Source organism: Heptranchias perlo, chromosome 11 (assembly GCF_035084215.1).
Source record: "Heptranchias perlo isolate sHepPer1 chromosome 11, sHepPer1.hap1, whole genome shotgun sequence".
Taxonomy (NCBI): Eukaryota; Metazoa; Chordata; class Chondrichthyes; order Hexanchiformes; family Hexanchidae; genus Heptranchias; species Heptranchias perlo.
Window position 1 is genome coordinate 12,168,610 of NC_090335.1, and position 26,462 is coordinate 12,195,071.

General features: G+C 45.3%; 2 protein-coding genes across 3 annotated transcripts in view; one reads left to right on the forward strand and one right to left on the reverse strand.

Annotated features, from left to right (window-relative positions):
• LOC137327096 (general transcription factor IIF subunit 2) overlaps positions 1 to 19,883 on the forward strand; it is a 95,683-nt gene extending 75,800 nt beyond the window's left edge. For both annotated transcript variants that reach the window (XM_067992530.1, XM_067992532.1), the window contains 3 exons: positions 13,536 to 13,635; positions 17,467 to 17,610; positions 19,441 to 19,883. In XM_067992530.1, coding sequence (XP_067848631.1) covers positions 13,536 to 13,635; positions 17,467 to 17,610; positions 19,441 to 19,560 — 364 coding nt within the window. In that variant the 3' untranslated portion in view covers positions 19,561 to 19,883. The remainder of the gene's footprint in view (positions 1 to 13,535; positions 13,636 to 17,466; positions 17,611 to 19,440) is intronic.
• Positions 6,807 to 26,462, reverse strand: part of tpt1 (tumor protein, translationally-controlled 1) — a 30,546-nt gene continuing 10,890 nt past the window's right edge. Inside the window, exon 6 of the mRNA XM_067992535.1 lies at positions 6,807 to 6,820. Coding sequence (XP_067848636.1) covers positions 6,818 to 6,820 — 3 coding nt within the window. The 3' untranslated portion in view covers positions 6,807 to 6,817. The remainder of the gene's footprint in view (positions 6,821 to 26,462) is intronic.

Sequence of the window (26,462 nt, forward strand, 5' to 3'; positions counted from 1 at the left end):
GTCGTGGGTTTGGTAGGTGCTGTCGAAGAAGCCTTGTTGAGTTGCTGCAGAGCATCCTGTAGATGGTACACACTGCAGCCCCGATGCGCTGGTGGTGAAGGGAGTGAATGTTTAGGGTGGTAGATGGGGTGCCAATCAAGCGGGCTGCTTTGTCCTGGATGGTGTCGAGCTTCTTGAGTGTTGTTGGAGCTGTACTCATCCAGGCAAGTGGAGAGTATTCCATCACACTCCTGACTTGTGCCTTGTAGTTGGTGGAAAGGCTTTATGGAGTCAGGAGGTGAGTCACTCGCCGCAGAATACCCAGCCTCTGACCTGCTCTTGTAGCCACAGTATTTTTATGGCAGGTCCAGTTAAGTTTCTGGTCAATGGTGACCCCCAGGATGTTGATGGTGGGGGATTCGGCGATGGTAATGCCGTTGAATGTCAAAGGGAGGTGGTTAGACTCTCTTGTTGGAGATGATCATTGCCTGGCACTTGTCTGGCGCGAATGTTACTTGCCACTTATCAGCCCAAGCCTGGATGCTGTCCAGGTCTTGCTGCATGCGGGCACGGACTGCTTCATTATCTGTGGAATCATCAGCGAACATCCCCATTTCTGACCTTATGATGGAGGGAAGGTCATTGATGATGCAGTTGAAGATGGCTGGGCCTAGGACACTGCCCTGAGGAACTCCTGCAGCAATGCCCTGGGGCTGAGATGATTGGCCTCCAACAACCACTACCATCTTCCTTTGTGCTAGGTACGACTCCAGCCACTGGAGAGTTTCCCCCTGATTCCCATTGACTTCAAGTTTACTAGGGCTACTTGGTGCCACACTCGGTCAAATGCTGCCTTGATGTCCAGGGCAGTCACTCTCTCCTCACCTCTGGAATTCAGCTCTTTTGTCCATGTTTGGACCAAGGCGGTAATGAGGTCTGGAGCCGAGTGGTCCTGGCGGAACCCAAACTGAGCATCGGTGAGCAGGTTATTGGTGAGTAAGTGCGGCTTGATTGCACTGTCGACGACACCTTCCATCACTTTGATGATTGAGAGTAGGCTGATGGGGCGGTAGTTGGCCGGATTGGATTTGTCCTGCTTTTTGTGGACAGGACATCCCTGGGCAATTTTCCACATTGTCTGGTAGATGCCAGTGTTGTAGTGAGTGGGCAAGAAGGTGGCAGATGGAGTATAATGTGGGGAAATGTGAGGTTATTCACTTTGGTAGGAAAAATAGAAAAACAGAATATTTTTTAAATGGTGAGAAACTATTGAATGTTGGTGTTCACGAGATTTGGGTGTCCTTGTCCATGAAATGCAGGAAGTTAACATGCAGGTACAGCAAGCAATTCAGAAGGCAAATGGTATGTTGACCTTTATTGCAAGGTGTGGAGATGCCGGTGATGGACTGGGGTTGACAATTGTAAACAATTTTACAACACCAAGTTATAGTCCAGCAATTTTATTTTAAATTCACAAGCTTTCGGAGATTTTCTCCTTCCTCAGGCAAATGTTTCAAGAGCTCCTTGAAGCCTACGCATTTATACATATAGGGGGTTGGAGTATAAGAGTAAGGAAGTCTTGCTACAATTGTACGGGGCTCTGGTGAGACCACACCTGGAGTACTGTGTACAGTTTTGGTCTCATTACCTAAGGAAGGATATGCTTGACTTCGAGGCGGTGCAATGAAGGTTCACCAGATTGGTTCCTGGGATGAGGAAAGATTGAGTAGAATAGGCCTGTATTCTCTGGAGTTTAGAAGAATGAGAGGTGATCTCATTGAAAGGTATAAAATTCTGAGAGGACTTGACAGGGTAGATGCGGAGAGGCTGTTTCCCCTGGCTGGAGAGTTTAGAACTAAGGGGCATAGTCGCAGGATAAGGGGTTGGCGATTTAGGACTGAATCATAGAATCATCGAAAATTTACGGCACAGAAGGAGGCCATTCGGCCCATCGTGTCCGCAGCGGCTGAGAAACGAGCCACCCAGCCTAATCCCACTTTCCCGCGTTTGGTCCGTAGCCCTGCAGGTCATGGCTCTTCAGGTGCACATCCAGGTATTTTTTAAATGAGTTGAGGGTTTCTGCCTCTACCACCCTCTCAGGCAGTGAGTTCCAGACCCCCACCACCCTCTGGGTGAATTTTTTTTCCGCATTTCCGCTCTAATCCTTCTACCAATCACTTTAAATCTATGCCCCCTGGTTATTGACCCCTCCGCTAAGGGAAATAGATCCTTCCTATCCACTCTATCTAGGCCCCTCATAATTTTGTACACTTCCTTCCTGTAATGTGGTGACCAGAACTGTATGCAGTACTCTAGCTATGGCCCAACTAGTGTTTTATACAGTTCCAGCATAACATCCCTGCTTTTATATTCTATGCCTCGGCTAATAAAGGAAAGTATCCCGTATGCCATCTTTACCACCTTATCTACCTTCCTGCTACCTTCAGGGATCTGTGGACATGCACTCCAAGGTCCCTCACTTCCTCTACACCTCTCAGTATCCTCCCATTTATTGTGTATTCCCTTGCCTTGTTTGCTCTCTCCAAATGCATCACCTCACACATCTCCAGATTGAACTCCATTTGCCACTTTTCTGCCCATCTGACCAGTCCATTGATATCTTCCTGCAGTCTACAGCTTTCCTCCTCACTATCAACCACACGGCCTATCTTTGCGTCAGCCTCAAATTTCTTAATCATGCCCCCTACGTTTCAGTCCAAATCATTAATGTATACCACACAAAGCAAAGGACCTAGTACCTAGCCCTACGGCACCCCACTGGAAACAGCCTTCCAGTCGCAAAAACACCCATCGACCATTACCCTTTGCTTCCTGTCACTGAGCCAATTTTGGATCCAATTTGCCACATTCCCTTGGATCCCATGGGCCTTTACTTTTTTGGCCAATCTGCCATGTGGGACCTTGTCAAAAGCCTTGCTAAAATCCATGTAGACTACATCAATTGCGCTACCTTCATCGATCCTCCTTGTCACCTCCTCAAAAAATTCATTCAAGTTAGTCAGACATGACTTCCTCTTAACAAATCCGTGCTGACTGTCCTTGATTAGATGAGGAGGAATTCCTTCACTGAGGGTGGTGAATCTTTGGAATTCTCTCCCCCAGAGGGCTGTAGATGTTCAATCGTTGAGTATATTCAAGAATGAGCTCGATAGATTTTTGGACTCTTCAGGGAATCAAGGGATTTGGGGATCGGGTGGGAAAGTGGATTCGAGGTTGAAGATCAGCCATGATCTTATTAAATGGCGGAGCAGGCTCGAGGGGCCGGATGGCCTACTCCTGCTCCTATTTCTTATGTTCTTATGGGCCAGTGGGTTTAATATGAAGGGCATCACAGCCAATCTTGATTTTCCTCGATGCTCACCATATTTGTTTTAAATTCATTCTCGGGATGTGGGCGTCACTGGCAAGGCCGGCATTAATTGCCCATCCCCAGTGGTCCTGAGAAGGTGGTGGTGATGGGCCGCCGCCATGGACTGCTACAGTCCGTATGGTGAGTGATTTGATACCACTTCAGAGGGCAGTTCAGAATCAACCATGTTGGTGGGGGATTGGAGGTGCATCAATCCTCTGAGCCCCCAGCACCTATACTTTCATTTTCAACAAGGAAATTAGGCCAGACTGGGTAAGGACGGCAGGTTTCTTTCCCTAAAGGATATTAGTGAACCAGTTGGGTTTTTACGACAATCCAACAGCGTCATGGTCACTTTTACTGATATCAGCTTTTTATTTCCAGATTTTTAAAAACTGAATTTAAATTCTCACACTGCCATGGTGGGATTTGAACTCACTGGATTACTAGTCCAGTAACATAACCGCTACACTACTTTACCCTGAATGTGTGCACTTTCTGGCTTGAGTTATAGTTAAAGGAATGGTGGGACTGATGCGGGACAAAAAAGTCAATCTTCTTGTGGAGGCAGAGGGCATGGCTGAGGTACTGAATGAGTACTTTGCATATGTCTTCACAAAAGAAGAGGATGAAGTTAATGTCGCAGTCGAGGAGAAGGGAGTAGAGATATTGGATCGGATGAAAATAGAGTGAAAGGATGTGCTAACTTTGATGATGTCAACCTATTTAACAAGTCACCCAGTCCAGATGTGATGCATCCTAGGTTTCTGAGGGAAGCTAGGGTGGAGATAGCAGAAGTTCTGACCACAATCTTTCAATCATCCTTGAATATGGGAGTGTTGCCAGATGATGGAGGATTGCAAATGTTACACCCCTATTCAAAAGGGGAAGAGGGATAAACCTGGTAACTACAGGCCAGTCAGTCTAACATTAGTGATGGGAAAACTACTGGAGGCCATTGTCAAGGACAAATTTAATTCTCACTTGGAGAAGTGTGGATTAATAAGGGACAGGCAGTACGGATTTGTTAACGGCAAATCGTGTCTGACTAACTTGATTGAGTTCTTTGATTAAGTAATAGAGAGGGTTGATGAAGGTAGTGCAGTAGATGATGTGTATATGGACTTTAAAAGACATATGATATAGTACTACATAACAGACTTATTCAGAAAATAGAAGCACATGATATTAAAGGGACCGTGGTAACTTGGCTATGGGATAGGAGGCAGAGAGTAGTGGTGAATGGATGATTTTCAGACTGGAGAGAACTATGAGCCTAACATCAGTGGTAGGAAAATTATTGGAAAAAATTCTGAAGGACAAAATTAGTCTCCACTTGGAGAAGCAAGGATTAATCAGGGATAGTCAACATGGCTTTGTCAAGGGAAGATCATGTCTGACTAATTTGATTGAATTCTTTGAGGGGGTGACTAGGCGTGTGGATGAGGGTAACGCAGTGGATGTGGTATACATGGATATCAGTAAGGCCTTCGATAAAGTCCCCCACAGGAGACTGGTCAAGAAGGTACGAGCCCATGGAATCCAGGGTGCCTTGGCACTTTGGATACAAAACTGGCTTAGTGGCAGAAGGCAGAGGGTGATGGTCGAAGGTTGTTTTTGTGACTGGAAGCCTGTGGCCAGTGGGGTACCACAGGGATCGGTGCTGGGTCCCTTGCTGTTTGTGGTCTACATTAATGACTTGGATATGAATGTAAAAGGTATGATCAGTAAGTTCGCTGATGATACAAAAATTGGTAGGGTGGTAAATAGTGAGGAGGATAGCCTCAGTCTGCAGGACGATATAGATGGGTTGGTCAGATGGGCGGAACAGTGGCAAATGGAATTTAACCCGGAAAAGTGCGAGGTGATGCACCTTGGAGGGACTAACAAGGCAAGGGAATACACAATGAATGGGAGGACCCTAGGCAAGACAGAGGGTCAGAGGGATCTTGGTGTGCAAGTTCACAGATCCCTGAAGGCGGCGGAACAGGTAGATAAGGTGGTAAAGAAGGCATATGGGATACTTGCCTTTATTAGCCGAGGCATAGAATATAAGAGCAAGGAGGTTATGATGGAGCTGTATAAAACACTGGTTAGGCCACAGCTGGAGTACTGTGTGCAGTTCTGGCCGCCACACTACAGGAAGGATGTGATCGCTTTGGAGAGGGTGCAGAGGAGATTCACCAGGATGTTACCAGGGCTGGAGCGCTTCAGCTATGAAGAGAGACTGGGAAGATTGGGTTTGTTTTCCTTGGAGCAGAGGAGGCTGAGGGGGGACATGATTGAGGTGTACAAAATTATGAGGGGCACAGATAGGATGGATACTAAGGAGCTTTTTCCCTTCGTTGAGGGTTCTATAACAAGGGGACATAGATTCAAGGTAAAAGGCGGGAGGTTTAGAGGGGATTTGAGAAAGAACTTTTTCACCCAGAGGGTGGTTGGAGTCTGGAACTCACTGCCTGAAAGGGTTGTGGAGGCAGGAACCCTCACAACATTCAAGAAGCATTTGGATGAGCACTTGAAATGCCATAGCATACAAGGCTACGGACCAAATGCTGGAATATGGGATTAGAGTAGACAGGGCTGATGGCCGGCGCGGACACGATGGGCCGAAGGGCCTCTATCCGTGCTGTATAACTCTATGACTCTATGTAGTGGGGTTCCCCCAGACATCGGTATTAGGACCATTGCTTTTCTTGTTATATATAAATCACCTGGACTTGGGCAATTTCGAAGTTTGCAGATGATACAAAACTTGGCAACGTAGTAAACAGTGAGCAGGATAGTAGCAGACTTCAGGAGGACAGAGACAGATTGGTGAAATGGGCAGACACATGGCAGATGCAGTTTAATGCGGATAAGTGTGAAGTGATGCACTTTGGGAGAACAACAATGAGAGGCAGTATAATCTAATTAGTACTGTTTTGAGGGGGTGCAAGAGCAGAGGGCCCTGGTGGTGCACATTCACAAATCTTTGAAGGTAGCAGGGCAAGTTGATAAGGCAGTTAAGAAAGCATATGGGATACTTGGCTTTGTAAATAGGGGCATTGAATACAAAAACAAGAAAGTCATGCTAAACCTTTCTAGATCAATGGTTAGGCCTCAGCTGGAGTATTACGTACAGTTCTGGGCACCACACTTTAGGAATGATGTCAAGGCCTTGGAGAGGGTACAGAGGATGTTTACCAGGATGATACCAGGGATGAGGGACTTCAGTTATGTGGAGAGATTGGAGAAGCTGGGATTGTTCTCAGAGCAGGGGAGATTTAATAGAAGTATTCAAAATTATATTGGGCTTTGATAGAGCAAGTAGGGAGAAATTGTTTCCTCTGGCAAGTGGGTCGGTAACCAGAGGCCATAGATTTAAAATGATTGCCAAAAGAACTAGAGGGGAAATGAGGAGAAATATTTTCACTGAGGGTTGTTCGGATCTAGAACGCACTGCCTGGAAGGGTGGTGGAAGCAGATTTAATAGGAATTTTCAAAAGGCAATTGGACATGTACTTGAAGAGGACTAATTTGCAGGGTTATGGGGAGAAAGCAGGGGTGTGGGACTAAATTGGACAGCTCATTCAAAGAGCCGGCACAGGCACGACGGGCCGAATGGCGGCCTCCTGTGCTGTAAGATGCTATGGACAAGCGTACAGCTATCAGACCAAGCAGACAGACAGGTTCCTCTGATGCTCATGAGCCGCTCTAACGTAGCAGAGGGGAACCGTGCTTCTCAAGGGGAATACCTGGGCTTTTCCTGACATGATGGTCAAGATCATGATCTCCCCAAAAGAGGGGACTGTGGCTGTAAATCTGTGACACAGCACACTGGAAAACAGAACCTGGCCTTTGACAAACTTCTGAACTGACTTCCTCATACAAATCCTTACTTAAATGACAGGAAAGAAATGGAAAGGTTCCTTTACAGTGTTTTGCTTCCCCCCCACCCATCTCTCGTAAAGACACTGACTCTGCCTGAGGTATGGAATGGCTGAAGATCTGGAAAAAATGGGCTGGGCAACCCTACTAAATAGGCAATCAGATACCGAGGACAAATGGGTTCTGTTCTCAACACAACGAAGCCATGTATGTCCCAAAGGTTAAAAGAAAACAATTATGCTTGAAAAGCAATGTTCAGAGGCAAATCAGATTGAGACACAAGGCATTCTACACACTTAAGGAATTTAACTCACAGGAGAACAGGGACAACTATCACATGCAATTGAGGGAGACAAAATCAGCCAAGAAATCTCTGGAAAAGAAGATGGTGTGTAATTGTGGCAGTAATAGCAAAAGCTTTTTCATCTATGTCAGCATTAAGGACAGCATAGGGCCACTGAAGGATACTGTAGGGCAGATTCAAACTGATTCTCAGGTTATGGCAGAGCTGCTAAATGACTATTTTGCATCAATCCATACTCCTGCAGATGATACTTATGTTCCAGATAAGGGGTGCTTAGTATTAAATAGCATTATTAATATTAAAATAGATAGTAATGTCATCGTGGATAAATTAGGAAACCTCAGAATTGATAGGGCTCCAGGTCGGGATAATATCCACACAAGGGTGATTAAAGAGATGGGACAGGTGCTGTGTGAGGCCCTTGACTGCATCTTCAATAGTTCAGTAGTCAGGGATAGTTCCCTTAGACTGGAAGTTAGCTCATGTAGGGGGAAAATTGGATAGGGGCCGTTTTTGGGCGCAGGTAGCATCATGTGCCATTACCCCGCGCCCAATGGCCCCTGCACAGACAGTTTCAGCCCAACCGAAGATTTACCTGCAATCAGCCTTCCTTTCCGGGCCTTGCACGTGAAATCAATTCAATTTGCACTTTCCATCACCAGAGGGAGCTCAACCTCTTAAAGGGAGGATGTTTCTTCAAGATCTTACAGGTAGCTGGTACCTGTTATTTGCTGACAATAACAGTCTACTCTCTGCAGAGTCTGAACGGAGATCAGACATCGCACACGTAAAACACAGATGCAGGTCCCATCCCTATGTTTACACACTGATGAATTATGTTAAAACATTGAATAAAAGTTGCGCACTACTAAATCCCACATCCTCCAATCTGCGTGCCAGACCTCACCAATCTGCCGATCTGAGTTGGTACCAGGTCTGCGAGAGTGCTTGCACCAAGGTTCTCTGCTGATGCACTGGAGACTTTGGTGCAAGAGGTGGACAGAAGGAGGGACATCCTATATTCACATGGAGGTTGGTTGGGGGTGGGGGTGGGGGGGTGCACAAGGCCATCCAGACATTATCCAAAGGGCATAGGAGGCATGAACATGGATGCAGTGCAGGAAGAAGTTCAATGCTTTGACATGAGTGGTCAAGGTAAGTGAGGTCAACTGTCAAGTGGCATCTCCCACCAACTGCACCACACACTACACCTCCCATCACCCACATACCAACAAACTCTTTCCATCAGTACTCAACTCTTCCAATCAGATGCTTCCTCTCACCGTTACACATTACCACTGTTTCAAGCCGCCCATCCACAACACACAGCACCTGTCCCATCTCTTTAATCACCCTTGTGTGGATATTATCCCGACCTGGAGCCCTATCAATTCTGAGGTTTCCTAATTTATCCACGATGACATTACTATCTATTTTAATATTAATAATGCTATTTAATACTAAGCACCCCTTATCTGGAACATAAGTATCATCTACAGGACACACACACTGGCAGCTATTCAACCATAACAGGCACATCACCCAGGCACACGTCCCGCTTTCTTGCAGGAGAAGGTGGCGCATATCAGGAGGCAGCAAGTGGCAGTGGCATTTAGCCCCTCGAACCTGTTCCACCATTCAATGAGATCATGGTGGACCTGTGACCTAACTCCATGTGCCCACCTTAGCCCCATATCCCTTAATACCCTTGGTTCACAGAAATCTATCAATCTCAGATTTAACTTTCACAATTGAGCTAGCATCAACTGCCGTTTGCAGAAGAGAGTTCCAAACTTCTCCCACCCTTTGCATGTAGAAGCGTTTCCTAACTTCACTCCTGCACGTCCTGGCTTTAAATGTTAGGCTGTGTCCCCGTGTCCTAGTATTCAAGTCTAGAAGATCTCCAAAAACAGATACAAATGTTTCGGCAGCCAGAAGCAATAATCCAGCAACTAACCTGTAAATCCTGCATGGCCCCTTTAAATAGCGCTGGTGGGGGGTCCTCCAGGCATTCTAAGACATGTTCAGATGGTCGGGGTTGAGTTGAGCGTTAAGTGCCAAAATGGTGTCTATCACTTTAAATCAGCGTTGTACACCGATTGAAGCCATTTTCCCCCTACTTTACGTGATTCCAGCGTTCGTTATCTGCGCCTGTACTAATTTCTATACCAAGATGGCGTCTAGTGTACGTCACGCTGGAAACGTGCGTATGCATACAAGACGCCATCTTGGATGTCAGAGAGGCTGTGCAGCGCCGAAACAACGGGCGCTACACGGCCCAATTTAGCACCCGTGGTTCCTATTTTCAAAAAAGGGGATAAAACAGAGCCAGGTCCATCAGCCCGACATCCATTATTGGGAAGATGCTAGAAAGGATCGTAAGAGATGCCCTTTATGATCACTGGGACAGAGAAGGGGCCGTTAGAAATACACAACACAGCTTCCGGAAACAGTAGACCATGCCTTACAAATATGATTAGAGTTTTTTGAGGCAGTCGCTAGGGTAGGGGATGAGAGAAATTCAGTAGATTACCTGGACTTTCAGAAAGCCTTTCATAAGGTACCTCAAACCAGATGCGGTCTAACCAGCAACCTGCTTTGATTTATACTGAATGGTTCCACTAATGCAACCCAATACCCTATTAGCTTTAGCTACTCTACATTGCTCATGGACCTTCACTGATCTGTGCACAATAACACCAAGATCTTTTTCTCTTTCAGTATTGTTCCCTGCAAATGATAGGTGTATTCTGTGTTGGTCCCATGTAGTGCATGACAATACATTTATCAAAGTTAAATGCCATTTGCCAATGTGTGGCCCACTCTTCTAGTGCATCTAAATCTCTTTGCATTTGATTGCACTCCTGTACTGTCTTAACCCTTGCACAGATTTTGGTGTGATCTGCAAACTTGCTGACCAATACTCCCAACATCAGGTTGTTAATAAAGACACTGAACAGTAGCGGGCCTAGGACTGATCCCTAGTAACAACTAGGGGGACACCACCAGTAACATGTCTCCAGGCTGAACCATATCTGTTAACTACGACTTTTTGGTTGCGGGATTGGATGAAGTCAATGCCAGGCGCACAGCATCATGAACATGGATGCAGTGCAGGAAGAAGTTCAGTGCTTTGACATGAGTGTTCAAGGTGAGGTCAACTGTCAAGTGGCATCTCCTACCAACTGCCCAGTTTTGGCCCTCTCACAGGGTGAGTGATATAGTGTCCTTGGAAAAGGTCCAGATGAGAGCTACAAGAATGATTCCTAGCTTGAAGAACCGTAGCTATTTCAATAGGATTAAAGACCTGGGTCTATTTACTTTCGAGCATCTTAGACCTAGAGGCAACCTGATGGAAGTCTATAAAATAATTAAAAGGCTGGATAGCATGCCTATAGATAGAATATTCCAGTTTAACAGACTGGGGAGGACCAGGGGACATGAGTTTAAACTATGTAAGAGTAGGAATAAACTGGACGTTAGGCGGTGGTTCTTTTCTCTGAGAGCAGTGAGCCTCTGGAATGCATTGCTTGCTGGCTGGTACGGTGTGTGCTCACGCTCTGCGTGCCTTCAAGACGGAGCTGGACTGGTTCTTGACTGGGGCTGGTTAACTGGTTTCGATCGCCTGACGGGGTCGGAGAGGAATTTTCCAGAGTATTTTCTTCCCTTTTTAGCCCTGGGTTTTTCCTGTTTTTTTTTGCCATGGCTGCGGGAGGGGGGTGGGAGTGTCTAGTCATGATGCTCCAGCCACCGTGAGTGGGGTAGGCTTGATGAAACAGCTGGTCTTTTCCTGCTTGTTAATTTCGTACATTCCACAGCTGCCAGCAGCCATCCATCACCTTACCTAAGCAGCCGTTCTTCATGTGTGAGGCTAGACAGTCAACGTCGACAGTTTGACCTCAGGTGAGGGAGGGGGTGGAACGACGTCTCAGCTCAGCACAATCCTGTCTGCACATGACTGTGGGTCTCTGAATAAAAATAGATCGAGAACATCTCTGGCCCAACAAAGGGAAATGTTTGCCAGGTCTCGCACCTGATCTTTATTCAGTGATCCCTGCTGGAAAGTGTACACATGGATGATGGCACCATGCCCATGGTCAAATATTCCCCCAGTCCAAGTTCACGTACGAAGAATAGAAAATACTGAGGGCTAGCAGAGCCAGTGGGACCACACCCCAAAATGAGCAAAATTAAGGTTTTGTTTAAATCTTCAGCAACTTTCAGACCCCGGCCCCCGGTTTATGTAACCTTGGCTTAGAGGAGCTGGGGGTAATTCTAGGTGATCCGTCAACTTTCGACACAGCACATAAACATGGCTTGTACAAACACTGTACACCCAAGGAGGTTAGTTTTGCAGTGCAAGTGTGAACACTTCTCATATCTACTTTTGTCTAAGATTGTTTGCGAATGGTGGTGCCACCAGGGGGTGAGTTTGTGGGTTCCCCCTTCACTGTCTCAGCCATTCCAGGAGGAAGAGATGTGAAAGGAGAGAAATGTAGAGGGCCAATCAACCCGGCCACTTTCAGGCACATCCAAACTCGACAGTGGCTTTGGCAGAGGTCTGGCACACCAGTGTGCACCCCTGAATAGTGTGAGCCATGAAAGGTGACAAGGGAGGCGGGAATGATTCAAAACATTAACCCGGACTGTTGGAAGGGCCTTAATCAGTCACGCTCTTTACTTACTTTCTCATTTATAATTCAGTACATCTGATTCCTTTTACCAATGTTGATGTTGTGTATATGGACTTTCAAAAGGCATTTGATAAAGTACCACATAATACACTTGTTGGCAAAATTAGAACCCATGGGATTAAAGGGACAGTGGCAGCGTGGATACAAAATTGGCTAAAGGACAGAAAGCAGAGAGTTGTGGTGAACGGTTGTTTTTCAGACTAGAGGGAAGTATACAGTGGCTTTCCCAAGGGGTCAGTATTAGGACCACTGCTCTTTTTGATATATATTAATGACCTTGACTTGAGTATACAGGGTATAATTTCAAAGTTTGCAGATGACACAAAACTCAGAAATGTAGTAAACAATGTGAAGGATGGTAACAGACTTCAGGAGGACCTAGACAGACTGGTGAAATGGGCAGATACATGGCAGATGAAATTTAACACAGAGAAGTGTGAAGTGATACATTTTGGTAAGAAAAATGAGGAGAGGCAATTTTAAAGGGAGTGCAGGAACTGAGAGACCTGGGGGTGCACATTGACAAATCTTTGAAGGTGGCAGGACAAGTTGAGGAGGTTGTTAAAAAGCATATGGGATCCTGGGCTTTATTAATAGAGGCATAGAGTACAAAAGAAAGGAAGTTATGCTAAACCTTCATAAAACACTGGTTTAGCCTCAGCTGGAGTATTGTGTTAAATTCTGGGCACCACACTTTAGGAAGGATGTCAAGGCCTTAGAGATGGTGCAGAAGAGATTTACTAGAATGGTACCAGGGATGAGGGACTTCAGTTCTGTTGAGAGATGGAGAAGCTGGGGTTGTTCTCAGAACAGAGATGGTTAAGGAGAGGTTTCATAGAGGTGTTCAAAATCATGATCGGTTTTGATAGAGTAAATAAGGAGAAACTGTTTCCCATGGCAGAAGGGTCAGTAACCAGAGGACACAGATTTAAGGTGATCAGCAGAAGAGCCAGAGGCAACATGAGGAAACATTTTTTTTTAACGCATCGAGTTGTAATGATCTGGAATGCACTGTCTGAAAGGGTGCCAGAAGCAGATTCAATAGTAACTTTCAAAAGGGAATTACTTGAAGACAAATACTTGAAGGGAAAAAATTTACAGGGCTATGGGACTAATTGGATAGCTTTCAAAGAGCAGGCACAAGCACAGTGGGCAGAATGGCCTCCTCCTGTGCTGTATCTACTATAATACCATGATATATAGTGTACTGAAATTTAAAAACAGGTGTTGAAAGCACTCTTGCACCGTTTAATAGACCAATTTCCTTAGATAACCAATGTATTCTAACGCACTGATTTTACTTCCTTCCCTTCCCCAGAATGCAAATTGAAGAATCATCCAAACCATTCCGTCTCTCCCAACAACTGGATAAAGCTGTAACAACAAATTATAAGCCTGTAGCAAACCATCAGTACAATGTAAGTCTGATTTGTTTACTAACCAAATTGAAACATGTTATCAGCCCATCAGCAGCAACAAAATACAGATTTACCAGGACCTACAAGCACTGAGTCTGTGTTAAACAGTGAGGAGGATAGTAACAGACTTTGGGAGGGCACAGACAGACTGGTGAAATGGGCAGACACAATTTAATGCAGAGAAGTGTGAAGTGATGCATTTTGGAAGGAAAAATGAAGAGAGGCAATATAAATTAAATGGTACAATTTTAAAGGGGTGCAGGAACAGAGAGACCTGAGGGTTCGCATCCACAAATCTTTGAAGGTGGCAGGACAAGTTGATGAAGCTGTTAAAATCCTTGGTTGTATAAATCAAGGCATAGAATAAAAAAAAGTAAGGAAGTTATGCTAAACCTTTATAAATCACTGGTTAGGCCCCAGTTGGAGTAATTTGTCCAATTCTGGGTACCACACTTTAGAAAGGACATCAAGGCCTTGGAGAGGGTGCAGAGATTTACTAGAATAATACCAGGGATGAGGGCTTTCAGTTATCTGGAGAAGCTGGGATTGTTCTCCTTACAGCAGAGAAGGTTATGGGAAAATTTAATAGAGGTGTTCAAAATCATGAACGGTTTTGATAGAGTAAATAAGGAGGATGGCAGGAGGATCAGTAACCAGAGAACACAGATTTAAGATCATTTCCAAGAAAGCAAGGTGGGAATTGAGGAGAATTTTTTTTTTTAACTCAGTGAGTTGCTGCCTGAAAGGGTGGTGGAAGCAGATTCAGTAATAACTTTCAAAAGGGAATTGGATATCTACTTAACAAGGAAAAGAATGCAGGGCTATGGGGAAAGAACAGGGGAGTGGGACTAATTAGACAGCTCTTTCAGAGAGCCAGCACAGGAATGATGGGCCAAATGGCCTCCTTTTGTGCTATATGATTAACAGAGGGGCGGTCAATAAAGTATGTATAAAGTAAGGGTGCATTTATGTGTGTGTGTGTGATGGTCGGAGGTTGCAAATGCATACCAAAGTGTACAAGGGACACAATGCTATCTTACCAAAGCACACAATGCTATTTTCAATCTCCCAGGCAGAAGTTAAGATTACCTCTGTCTTAACGTTAATCTCTTTTGTTATATTTTATTAAATCCACGTTTTACCTGAATTGAAATAAAAAGCTGTGTTAGTTAAGGCATGAATTATTTTACGTTGTGGAGGGACAGAGGTCAAAAGTGCATTGCTTTGCGGCGGAAGTTAGGAGAAGCATAGGATTGGGATGGGGGAAATCAAAACCAAAATATACATACTTTCTGGATGGCCCCGGAGCAGAGCTCTCATACCAATCTCTGAATTTTGCATTCTGGCTTTCCCTGAAAATGCAAGGCTGTCTTCTTCACTGGAGCATTTTGTGGGGGAGGGGGTGCACAGCAGTGAGGCTGTGATGCCCCCCCCTGTGGTTGAATAGTCTGCCTATGCAGAATTCTTCCCTTCCATGTGCCCACCAAGCTAATCCTCCCCTAGGCTACCCCCTGGCCTAGCCCTGAACCCGTGCCTCTCTCTAGTTTCTCTTCTATCTCCCCTCATGCCCTCTCCAAGCTCATCTCATACATGAGACCCCGGACCTGCTCCCTTGACCCTATTCCCATTAAACTGTCCACCCAACTTCCTTTCCTGGCCCCCATTGCCAGCTGATATTGTAAAAGATCCCCTCTTCTCAGATACTGTCCTCCTTCACCATCATTGGCCACCATCATTGGATACTGTTCACCATCATTGGCCACTTCTGGAAAAAACCCACCTACGATCCTTCTGTCTTTGCAAACTACCGCCCCATCTTCAATCTCCCCTTCCTCTGTAAAGTCTTTGAATGTGTTGTCGCCTCCCAAATCCATGCTCATCTTTCCTGCAACCTCATGTTTGAATCAGGTTTCCCCCCCCACCCCCCCAGCTATATCATCTGTAACTGACCATGGTGCATTATTTCCCCTCCTCGTCCTCAACCTCTCTACAGCTTTCAACCTTTGACACGTCAACCACACCATTCTCCTCCAGTGCCTCTCCGCCTCTGTTGAGTTCATGTAGAACTGCCCTCACTTGGTTCCACTCTTACCTATCTGGCAATAGCTTCTCTTCCCACCTACGCATTGTTACCTCTGGAGGCCCCCAAGGGTCTATCCTTGATAACGTCCTCTTCCTCATCTACATGCTGCCCCTTGGCGACATCATCCGTGGATCTACTTCCACGTGTATACTGACAACACTCAGCTCTACTTCAGCACTGCCTCTCTTGACCCCTCCGCTGCCTCTGTTACGGTCAGATTGCTTGCCTGACTTCCAGTCTTGGATGAGCTGCAATTTCCTCCAGTTCAACTTTGGGAAGACTGAAGCCATCACCTTCGGCCTCCGATGCAAACTTTGTACTCTTGTCACCAGTTCCACCCCCCCTCCCCAGCCACTATCTCATGTTGAAGCCAATTGTCCTCAGCGTTCTCTGACCGTGAGCTGAGCTTCTAACCCATATTTTCTCCAACACAAAGACTGCTTACTTCCACCTCTACAACATCCCCCACCCCTACTATAACCCATCTGCTGCTGAAACCCTCATCCCTGCCTTTGTTACTCTAGACCCAACCACCTCGACGCTCTCCATGCTAGTCTCCCATCCTCCACCCTCTGTAAACTTCTGCTCATGCAAGTCCCTGCTGTGGCCGTATCCTGTTCTGCACCAAGTCCCACTCACCAATGACCCCTGCCTCACTGACCACCATTGGCTCCCATAGATTCCCTATTATCTCAATTTTAAAATTCTCATCCTTGTCTTTAAATCCCTTTGTGGTCTTGCCTCTCTCTTTCTTTATAACCTCCTCCAGCCCTACACCCCCCTTCCCAGAACTCTCCATTCCTCTGACTCTGGTCTCTTGTCCATCCCTTCGAATCAGCATCGGCAGCAGAACCTTCCCCAACAGAACTTGGCTCAGGTTCTGAATTCCCTCCCTAAACCCCTCTGCCTCTCACCTCCCTCGTCTTTAAGACCCCTTGGGATGTTTCTCTACATTAAAGGCACTATATAAATACAAGTTGTTGGTATAGATGCATACTTGTGCAGACTCACACATTAATGTCTGCATGGTTGAGGTACTATTGAACAATGATCTCCCAAGTAACTAGCGCAGCATGAGTCCGTGCTTTTGGGCGAGGAGAGAGACTTAATGTATAAAAGAAAGTGAAGTTCTGTTAGTGTCTTTTTAAAGTTTATTAACTTGTTTCGTTTGCACTTCCGATTCAGGCACAGTACATTTTGTTCACACAATCTGGACCTACACTTGCAGAGCGATGTTTTGATGTACTGTTGGGTATTACTGACATCTTGCTGCTCCTTGTTGTGCAAGGACGGGTGTTAGGACCCTCACGGGCATGGCTGGCGATGATGATGGTGGGTTGGGTGGACTGACAGTTATGGGACTGTTCCCATTGGTAGTAGAGTCGAGAACCAGAGGACACAGATTTAAGGTGATTGACAAAAGAACCAAAGGCGACATGAGGAAAAACTTTTTTACGCAGTGAGTAGTTATGATATGGAATGCGCTGCCTGTAAGGTTGATGGAAGCAGATTCAGTCATGGCTTTCAAAAAGGAATTGGATTAAATACTTGAAGAGAAAAAATTTGCAGGGCTACGGGGAAAGAGCGGGGGAATAAGACTAACTGGATTGCTCTTACAAAGAGCCGGCACGGGCTCGGTGGGCCGAATGGCCTCTTTTTGTGCTGTAACCATTCTATGGTTCTATACTGTAGTGTTTAATGCGTGCACATTATGAGCACTTGTTTACTAACACTGCGTTTTTCATTAGATTGAATATGAGAGGAAGAAGAAGGAAGATGGGAAGCGTGCCCGAGCTGATAGGCAGCAAGTGCTGGACATGCTGTTTTCAGCATTTGAGAAGCACCAGTACTACAACATCAAGGACCTAGTGGACATCACCAAGCAGCCGGTTGTAAGTAGAGGGGAACGATACGCAGCTCAAAATCTACCAGAGCCACTTACTGGATTTAAAGCACACGGTCCTTGTGGAGCTTCTTCCGTAGTGGCCTCGGGTGATATAATTGCAAATGTATTAGGCTTTCATTATAATGCAATTTGCTGTCTTTGCAAATGTGTCAAAAATGCCACACTTTGTACTGTCTTTTAATATTCATAACCTGAAAATTTACGGTTTTCATTTGTGAGAATGGGTGTTTGCCCATTGCTCAAAGCCCCACGATTTGGAAATGTCCTCAGATTTAACACTAAAACTTTTGGGAGTCCACAGCATGCCCTTGCAGTTCACCCCTGTTTTCTTGGAGAGGCACATGTACATTGTTATATAGTGTTTTCTGCCAGAGCCAGAACAATCACATTTTTTTTTTACAGTTAAATTTCCTAATCAGCATAAATCCTAATAACTGAGTCGAAGCTTGAAGCTACCAAGTGAAGTGAGGAATTGAATTGTTTGTTAGGCACATGAAGTTGCCAGCACTCCACAATGCAGCCATCTCTCTTGCATGACTCAACAGCACAAACACAGCGAGACAGCATTGCTCCCATCTCTGTCCCTTCCACAGTGATTCATGACCATTTGCTGCCCAGCTCTCTGCCTGCCTGGCCTCCCTCCAATTGGCTTGACCTGGCCAAGTCTGGTCTGCCGTCTCCCTGTCTCAGACAGATAAGTCCCCACCCTCTGTCTCCCTTCAGCAAAAATTATTCTTACAGCGGCAAAAGAGACTGGCTGCACCATTTGGAGATTTTTTTAAATATAGATAATTGGTTTTATAAAATTTTCCCACTAATCTGTTACTAAGAGAAATAAATGCTAAACGGGTTTAATATATTTTTTTGGGTGGGGGGGGGATTCAAATAATAAATAGTAATGGAATGGGATTTGTCATCCAAGATCAGGGTTTGAATTTACTTTCTAAAACTTACTAGCTCGTTGCTTGGATGCCGAACAATCCAGATTTGTATATTTGAAAATGTATCCACCACTTTCACCAATTGGGACCAAAGATGATCCAAAAATGAATAGTGCTGTCTGCTACTTGTTTCATATTCAGAGTTAGACTCCATCAACAACTAACTGAATCGTAATTTTGCCTAAGAGATTGTATAAGATGCTTGCGCCACTTAGTGGCGGACGGTCAGTACTACAGGAACCGAGTGTTTGAGATGAAAATAGCAACAACAACTTGCATTTATGTTGTGCCTTCAACGTAGAAGCACATCCTAAGATGCTTCACTGAGGTGTTAAAAAAAAAAAACGGGCGCTGATCTAAAGGAGCAATTATAGGGGGTGACAGTAAGCTTGGTAAAAGAGATGATTTTAAGGAGGGTCTTGAAGGTGGAGAGATTTAGAAAGGGAATTTCAGACTGTGGGGCCTAGGCGGCTGAAAGTACAGTCGGCAAAAGGGTGGGGGTGCACCAGAAGCTGGAGTCAGAGGAACAGAGAGTTCTGAGCGGATGTGGGGCTGGAGGAGGTTAAACAGGTGGGGAGGAGCGAGGCCACGGAAGGATTTAAACACAATCATGATAATTTTACATTTGAGGCAGTTTGTAAGTATAACACAATAAGACTGTTATAGTGCATGCTGCCTGGAGAGCTGGGTTGGGTCAGGTCATGAAGGCCTGGAAAAGTTTGGTTACGTGCGAGAAATCGAACATGTTCACATGTGGAAGATCAGATATCCAGCTGGGTGGGCGGGGGATTGTCAATATTAAACTATTACGTTGTAAAATACGCAACTTCTGGTGCAGGAGTTAACTATTTTCTGTTTTCCTTCCTTCGCCACAGACCTATCTAAAGGAAATTTTGAGAGAGATTGGTATCTACAATGTAAAAGGGACCCACAAGAATACATGGGAGCTAAAGCCGGAGTATCGACATTACCAGAATGAAGACAAGAGTGAATAGAGCAACAAGGCCGTGAATAACGCTGACTAAACTAGATACTAGAGAGATTCCAACCAAGTGAGTCGTTCCAAGGTGTAGCCTTGGCCATCAGTCATTAAGAACTGAGAGAGGCCGGAGTGGTGGTATTATTTTCCCTTTCAAAGGCCAGAATATTTTATATGGCAGCCTATTTTTAAAGTTAAAGGGGAAAGCATCCATAAGTAGTGTATGTTTTTATTTGAATCAAGAAAACTCTTTGTATCTTTCAAGTATTTTGATGTAGAAAGTCAATAAAGTGGGGGCATATTTGTACTGTCAATAAAGTATTGTGTTGAAACAATTGAGATTTGTTTCTGTGGATGGTGCTGTTCGGTATGTAAATTAGTTGCTGACATTTTACATGAGACGGTACAAATGACAAATGGCCTCTTGGGCATTTTTCTCCTTTCCCACTCCCAAGCCCAAGACCCACTTCCCTCTGCTTAGTCAGGAATTGATCCAATTCATGTTTTGAGTTTCAGAAAATCAGTAAATGTATATATGGCATTGGGCAGTCAGAGGATACATTGTGTTATCAGCACAGGAGTGTTATGCCACTGATGTATCCCTATTGGGGGATACAGGATCTGGCAGTACTTGATGGGAGATCCTGAGATCTGGGGGGTATGCGGGACGATTGGGGCAAGTCCCAGGAACGCTGGGGGAGAGATCTAGGAGCATTGGGGTCATCGTGGGATGCAGGAGTATTGGGGGCTGGGTCCTGGGATCCGGGAGAACAGGAGCGGGGTCTGGTCTGGCAGCATTGTTGTGGGGTGAAGCGGGGGGTGTGGCAGGAGCCAAGATACGGGAGCTTAGATTGTGACCTAACCTGCTCTTAGCCCTTTCAGGCTGTTAGGTGTGCACTACCGCTGTCCCAGCCATCAAGTAAATAGATACAAGAGCAGGTCAGAAGCTGGGTATTCTGTGGCGAGTGACTCACCTCCTGACTCCCCAAAGCCTTTCCACCATCTACAAGCACAAGTCAGGAGTGTGATGGAATACTCTCCACTTGCCTGGATGAGTGCAGCTCCAACAACACCCAAGAAGCTCGACTCCATCCAGGACAATGCAGCCCGCTTGATTGGCACCCCATCCACCACCCTAAACATTCACTCCCTTCACCACCGGTGCATCGTGGCTGCAGTGTGTACCATCCACAGGATGCACTGCAGCAACTCACCAAGGCTTCTTCGACAGCACCTCCCAAACCCACAACCTCTACCACCTCAGTTACAAAGCAGGGGTTTAGTTTACAAACACCAAAATCTGGCACATTCCTGTTTGTGTCTCTATCTTGTTCTTTTATATCTCTGTCCCTTACTTTTTCGTTTCTCTTTGTGACCATTGTTTAGTGCTGTTTGTGTGCCCCTCTGTGTCTATGTTTGTTTGGGGTATGTGGTGGGTGGTGTGAAGCAGAGTCATTGAAGGCTGCAGGCTGCATTTTCCAGTGGCAGATGAAGGGAAAATTAGGCATGCAGTTTGCTTCCAATGCTGTCCCATCTCCCTCAACGTCATCTTGTCTTTTACCCCTTCTCCTAACCACTGTCTGCTCCCCTTACTCCTAATGTTCCCTCTACCCTTTTGATCTATCTGCTAAACCCCTTATCTCCTTTTCCCCTGTTACTGTTGTTTCTGGTCTGCCTTACTCCTCCATCCCCCACCCCTAGCTACAGGCAACCAGGGGCATCCTCACCCTAACCCCCCATCACCTACTATCATCCCCACCACCTTTCCCACTCCCCCACATTTGTTCCTTCTGCACCCTACCCCCTCCCCCTCATTGTATGCACTGCTACCGCTCTATTGTACCCCACCCTATCTCCCTATCCCTCCTATGACGTGCCAAGGCAGCCAGGGGCCATCACCACTTGACCCCATTGCTTCCTGTTGTCCCACCACCATCGATTGAATCCATGTCAGCTGCCCCCATAGTATCCATTCCCCTCTACCCCATTGTGCACCCTGTCATCCCCAGACTACAATTTCTCCATTTTTTTTTTTGTTCATGGGATGTGGATGTTGCTGGCGAGGCCAGCATTTATTGCTCATCCCTAATTGCCCTTGAGAAGGTGGTGGTGAGCCGCCTTCTTGAACCGCTGCAGTCCGTGTGGTGAAGGTTCTCCCACAATGCTGTTAGGTAGGCAGTTCCAGGATTTTGACCCAGCGACGATGAAGGAACGGCGATATATTTCCAAGTCGGGATGGTGTGGACTTGGAGGGGAACATGCAGGTGGTGTTGTTCCCATGTGCCTGCTGCCCTTGTCCTTCTAGGTGGTAGAGGTCATGAGTTTAGGAGGTGCTGTTGAAGAAGCCTTGGGGAGTTGCTGCAGTGCATCCTGTGGACGGTACACACTGCAGCCCCGGTGCGCCGGTGGTGAAGGGAGTGAATGTTTAGGGTGGTGGATGGGGTGCCAATCAAACGGGCTGCTTTGTCCTGGATAGTGTCGAGCTTCTTGCGTGTTATTGGAGCTGTACTCATCCAGGCAAGTGGAGAATATTCCATCACACTCCTGACTTGTGCCTTGTAGATGGTGGAAAGGCTTTATGGAGTCAGGAGGTGAGTCACTTGCCGCAGAATACCCAGCCTCTGACCTGCTCTTTTAGCCATGGTATTTATGTGGCTGGTCCAGTTAAGTTTCTGGTCAATGGTGACCCCCAAGATGTTGATATCACTCCAATGTCTTCCTCTCCTATCTGCCCAATTCGCCCTCTAAGCCCTCCCATCGCATGTCCCTATTCCCCCCGTGGTGGCAGTGTTGCCCTTATCGTCAAACCTCAACGTGGTCTATCCCTGTACTCAAGTAGTTTCGGCTCCTTGGAGCCCCTCACCTTGTTCCACCCCTCATTTAAAATTCTCATTCTCTACTGTCCTTTCCAAGCCTCACCCTGAGTTTCTCATCAAGAAGCTTCTGCAGGCACTCAGTAAGAGCTCTACACCCAATCTTGTAAATCTCTTCAGGAATACCAATGGTTTTACCATTCTTCATAGACCTCGTGGCAGCATCCAAGTTAGTAACATTGGCCTCTTGCAGGAAAGCAGTCCATCGCTTCCCTCAGCAATAGAGGACACAGTGAGCAATTCTTCAACTCCCCATCATTGACATATTATCTCTCAATCCATTATCAGTGATCCACCATCTCTATTCTTCACTGGTACCATCACATTGCCACTCAAAGTTACAGGCATAGCTTCTCCATTATAATATGCTGACATACAAAGAGTGACTCAAAAATCCTGACACAGGAAGTAAGGTTAATGTGGGCAGGAAGTGCATGTCATGTGCAAGACTTAATATAGATACACATATATGTATTTTTAAAAGAATTGCTGTTTCTCAGTGTACTTTAATTTGTTCATGTGTAGTAATATTTGAGTAATACAGATAATTCTATTGCATTCAACAACAGTGTCAAATGGGAAAAATGATCACAGGTAAATTATTCCTGACTAGCATCTGGAAGCTTTTCTGCGAGACCAAGATAAAGGGATTTCTTTTAACTAACTGATCTCCTGTGGCATTGCTTAAGGGTATTCAGGGGTTTAAAGCATAGTTGTGACGTTTTAACTGCCAAAATTGAGCCATTTTTAACCAGGTGTCCCCTTACGGCCACTGCTCAAGTACTCTCTGTGGTCTAAGTTGGTAACTTGTGAGGTCAGTTAGAGACTAATTGTTTCTGTAGATTCACAGCTGCTAATAATTTCTTGCCTCTTGTCTCAGGACATCCCAAAGCACTTCATAGCCAATGGATTACTTTTGAAGTGTAGTCATTGTTGTAATGTAGGGAATGCGGCGGCCAATTTGTACACAGCAAGGTCATAAATGAACAGTTCATCTTTTTTTGGTCGACAGGACATCAGGGGAAACTCCCCTGCTCTTTGAATAGTGCCACAGGATCTTTTACATCCTTCTCAGTAGCAGATAGAGCCTCAGCTTAGCATCTTGTCCAAAAGATAGCACCTCCGACAGTGCAGCACTCCCTCAGCACGGTACTGAAGAGTCAGCCTGGACCATGTGTTCAAGTTGTGGAGTGAACCTATAAGCTTCTGACTTAAAGGGAAGAATACAGCTGCTGAGCCAAGACTGTCACGGGATTTATGGCTCTTTTCACATTCTTTTTATATCCGTTAATTTGTGACACACAATTCTGACGGGTATGTGGATTTCAGTCCCAATCAGTGGGCCCCTGCACCACAATCCTATAATTGAATGTTGCAGCTGCCTACTGCAGTGTTACAAATGTACCAGAGTGGGTTCTGTCATCTCCCACTGGCAGCAGCTGCAGTGGTGAGTTAGTCCTCTGTCTAATGCCAGAGTCTAAAAAGCCATTCTTCCATTATATGGAATCCACAGATGTGTCAATAGGTTGAGACATAAACATGGGACACAATTTGCGAACCTTATTGTTCAGTTCTGGATTGTTTGTAACCTCTTAACCTGTGGCTGACTTGCAGTGCACCAGACTGGATGGCCACATTCTAAAACATCCAATTGTAGAACTGGACGGATGCAGGTTTTGTACAACATTATTTATATAGTGCCTTTAACGTAGTAAAACATCCCAAGGCGCTTCACAGGAACATTATCAAACAAAATTTGACACTGAGCCACATGAGGAGATATTAGGTCAGATGACCAAAAGCTTTGTCAAAGAAGTAGGTTTAAAGGAGGAGAGAGGCAAAGAGGTTTAGGAAGGGAATTCCAGAGCTAGGGCCTAGACAACTAAAGGTACGGCTGCCGATCGAGGGGTGAAGGAAATCGGGGATACATAAGAGGCCAGAATTGGAGGAGCGCAGAGTTCTCGGAAGATTGTGAGGCTTGATGAGGTTACAGAGATAGGGAGCGATTTGAAAACAAGGATGAGAATTTTAAAATCGAGGCGTTGCCGGACCGGAAGCCAAAGTAGGTCAGCGAGCACGTGGAAGATGGGAGGCCAGCCAGGAGAGCGTTGGCATAGTCGAGGCTAGGAAAGTTCTGGGGCTGACTCTGTGGTTCTTTCCACAAGGAGCCCAGCCTGGCTGCTGCCATGACGGTGATGACATCAATGTGCCGTGTCCAAGCCATATTTCTCTGGAAAGTTATGCCCAGAAACTGCTGCTATCTACTGGTCATGATTGGCTTTGACAGCAGTTCAACCCTCACACCCTGTTCCTTGTGCTTGTTTCTCTTAAAGGTTAGCACACACTGGGAATTTTCCAGGGTTCATCAGAATTTGCAATTCCTCCAGATCCCAACCGAGCATCTTTGGAGATTTTCTGATGCTGATGGTATGTCATCAACATAAATAAAGAAGTTTCAGCTTGAGTTCATCAAACTTTCCAGCCTGGAGGGTTCAAAATTGTTATTTCCTAATTTGTCAATTTAGATGATTGGTGCAAAAATCAGGAATCTAAAAATCCTAATCAGGAATCAGCCTTTGCCAATCCTCCAGGTCCAAGTTTTCTACCTTTCATGACCTCAGATATTGCAGCAGAAAAATCCCATGAAACTTTTGCCATTAACAAAATAAAAATCATTCAATGCATCTTTGCAAAGATCTATAAAATCGATTTGAACCCGATGATATTCTTGTCACACTTGTTGAAGTGATACGAGTACTCTCTTCTCCCTATGTACTACCTGCATTCTCCCTATGTACTACCTGCATTCTCACTGGCAGCCTATACATGTTCCCTAAATCCATTTGTGATTAAATCAAAAACCCACATTTCACCAGCAGAAATACTACAGATTGGGACATATTCCACCCTTCTCTTAAGTATTAGCACAAGGAGGGGTGCATCATGTCACGCCTGGACTCAGTGTGGGATAAGGCTGTGCAGAGACCCATAATTAACCTAGCTCCATCTTATTTCCACCTGGCCCTTCTCATTCCTCAGTGAGGAGACCCACCCTGCTATGAATTGCAATTTGAAAGACCAATTATGCAGTTTGGGGTCTGCAATCCAAAGCCTCCACTGGTTTTACCCCTGCACAATTTAGTCTGATTTAGCTTGGGAGTACTCCCCTCCCATAGAAATTGCATAAAGTGTCTCAATCTGAAACCAGTAGCCTTTTAGTCAGTGAAATCATGCAGAATTATATAAATCACCCCAGGTATCATATTGTAAGAGCATTTACTTTCCTCAGGAAATAAAGGTATAGCGATGGCGACCAAATGTTGACCCGAAGAGTTACCTATGAGCCAATCTCCCATGGCTTTGCCCAAGGCACTTGCAGAGTGGTGCTTGGGTGGAGATTAGAATTCCAAATAAAATTGAAAGGGGGAAAGTTGAAGGATAGATAGATCAAAAATGTCACAAAGTTCAAAAAATGGTCCCAAAACTGGCAGTGGAGAGGAGCTGCCACACCACCTGCCAGATGGAACACTGAATTGTGGCAGCCCATTGTTGAGAGAGGTAGTTAGGTAAGTCCCATTAGAAGTGTTGACATAAAATATTACTCAAATTGTGACAACCCTAAGTTTTTGGGACAGGAAGTGCATGTATACACAAGATTTTATATTATGCAACAGCAGGGAATCTTAAAAGTTTATAAGTCTTTTGTTATGCATATTTTCAGAGTTAAACATTTATTGTAAGAAAATTTTCATTTAATTTCTTTTAGAAACATTGGTGTGCCAACTTTTTATGTGAGTTGTTATGATCTGGAATGCACTGTCTGAAAGGGGTAGGAGCAAATTCAATAGTAACTTTCAAAAGGGAATTGGATATATACTTGATTAGAAAAAATTTGCAGGGGTGTGGGACTAATTGGATAGCTCTTTCAAAGAGCTGGCACAAACACGACGGGCCAAATGGCCTCTTTCTGTGCTCTTTGATCCTATTAACATTTAGTTCTTTCCAAATTTGAACTATCCAAAGTTGGTCAACTCCCTGACACCTA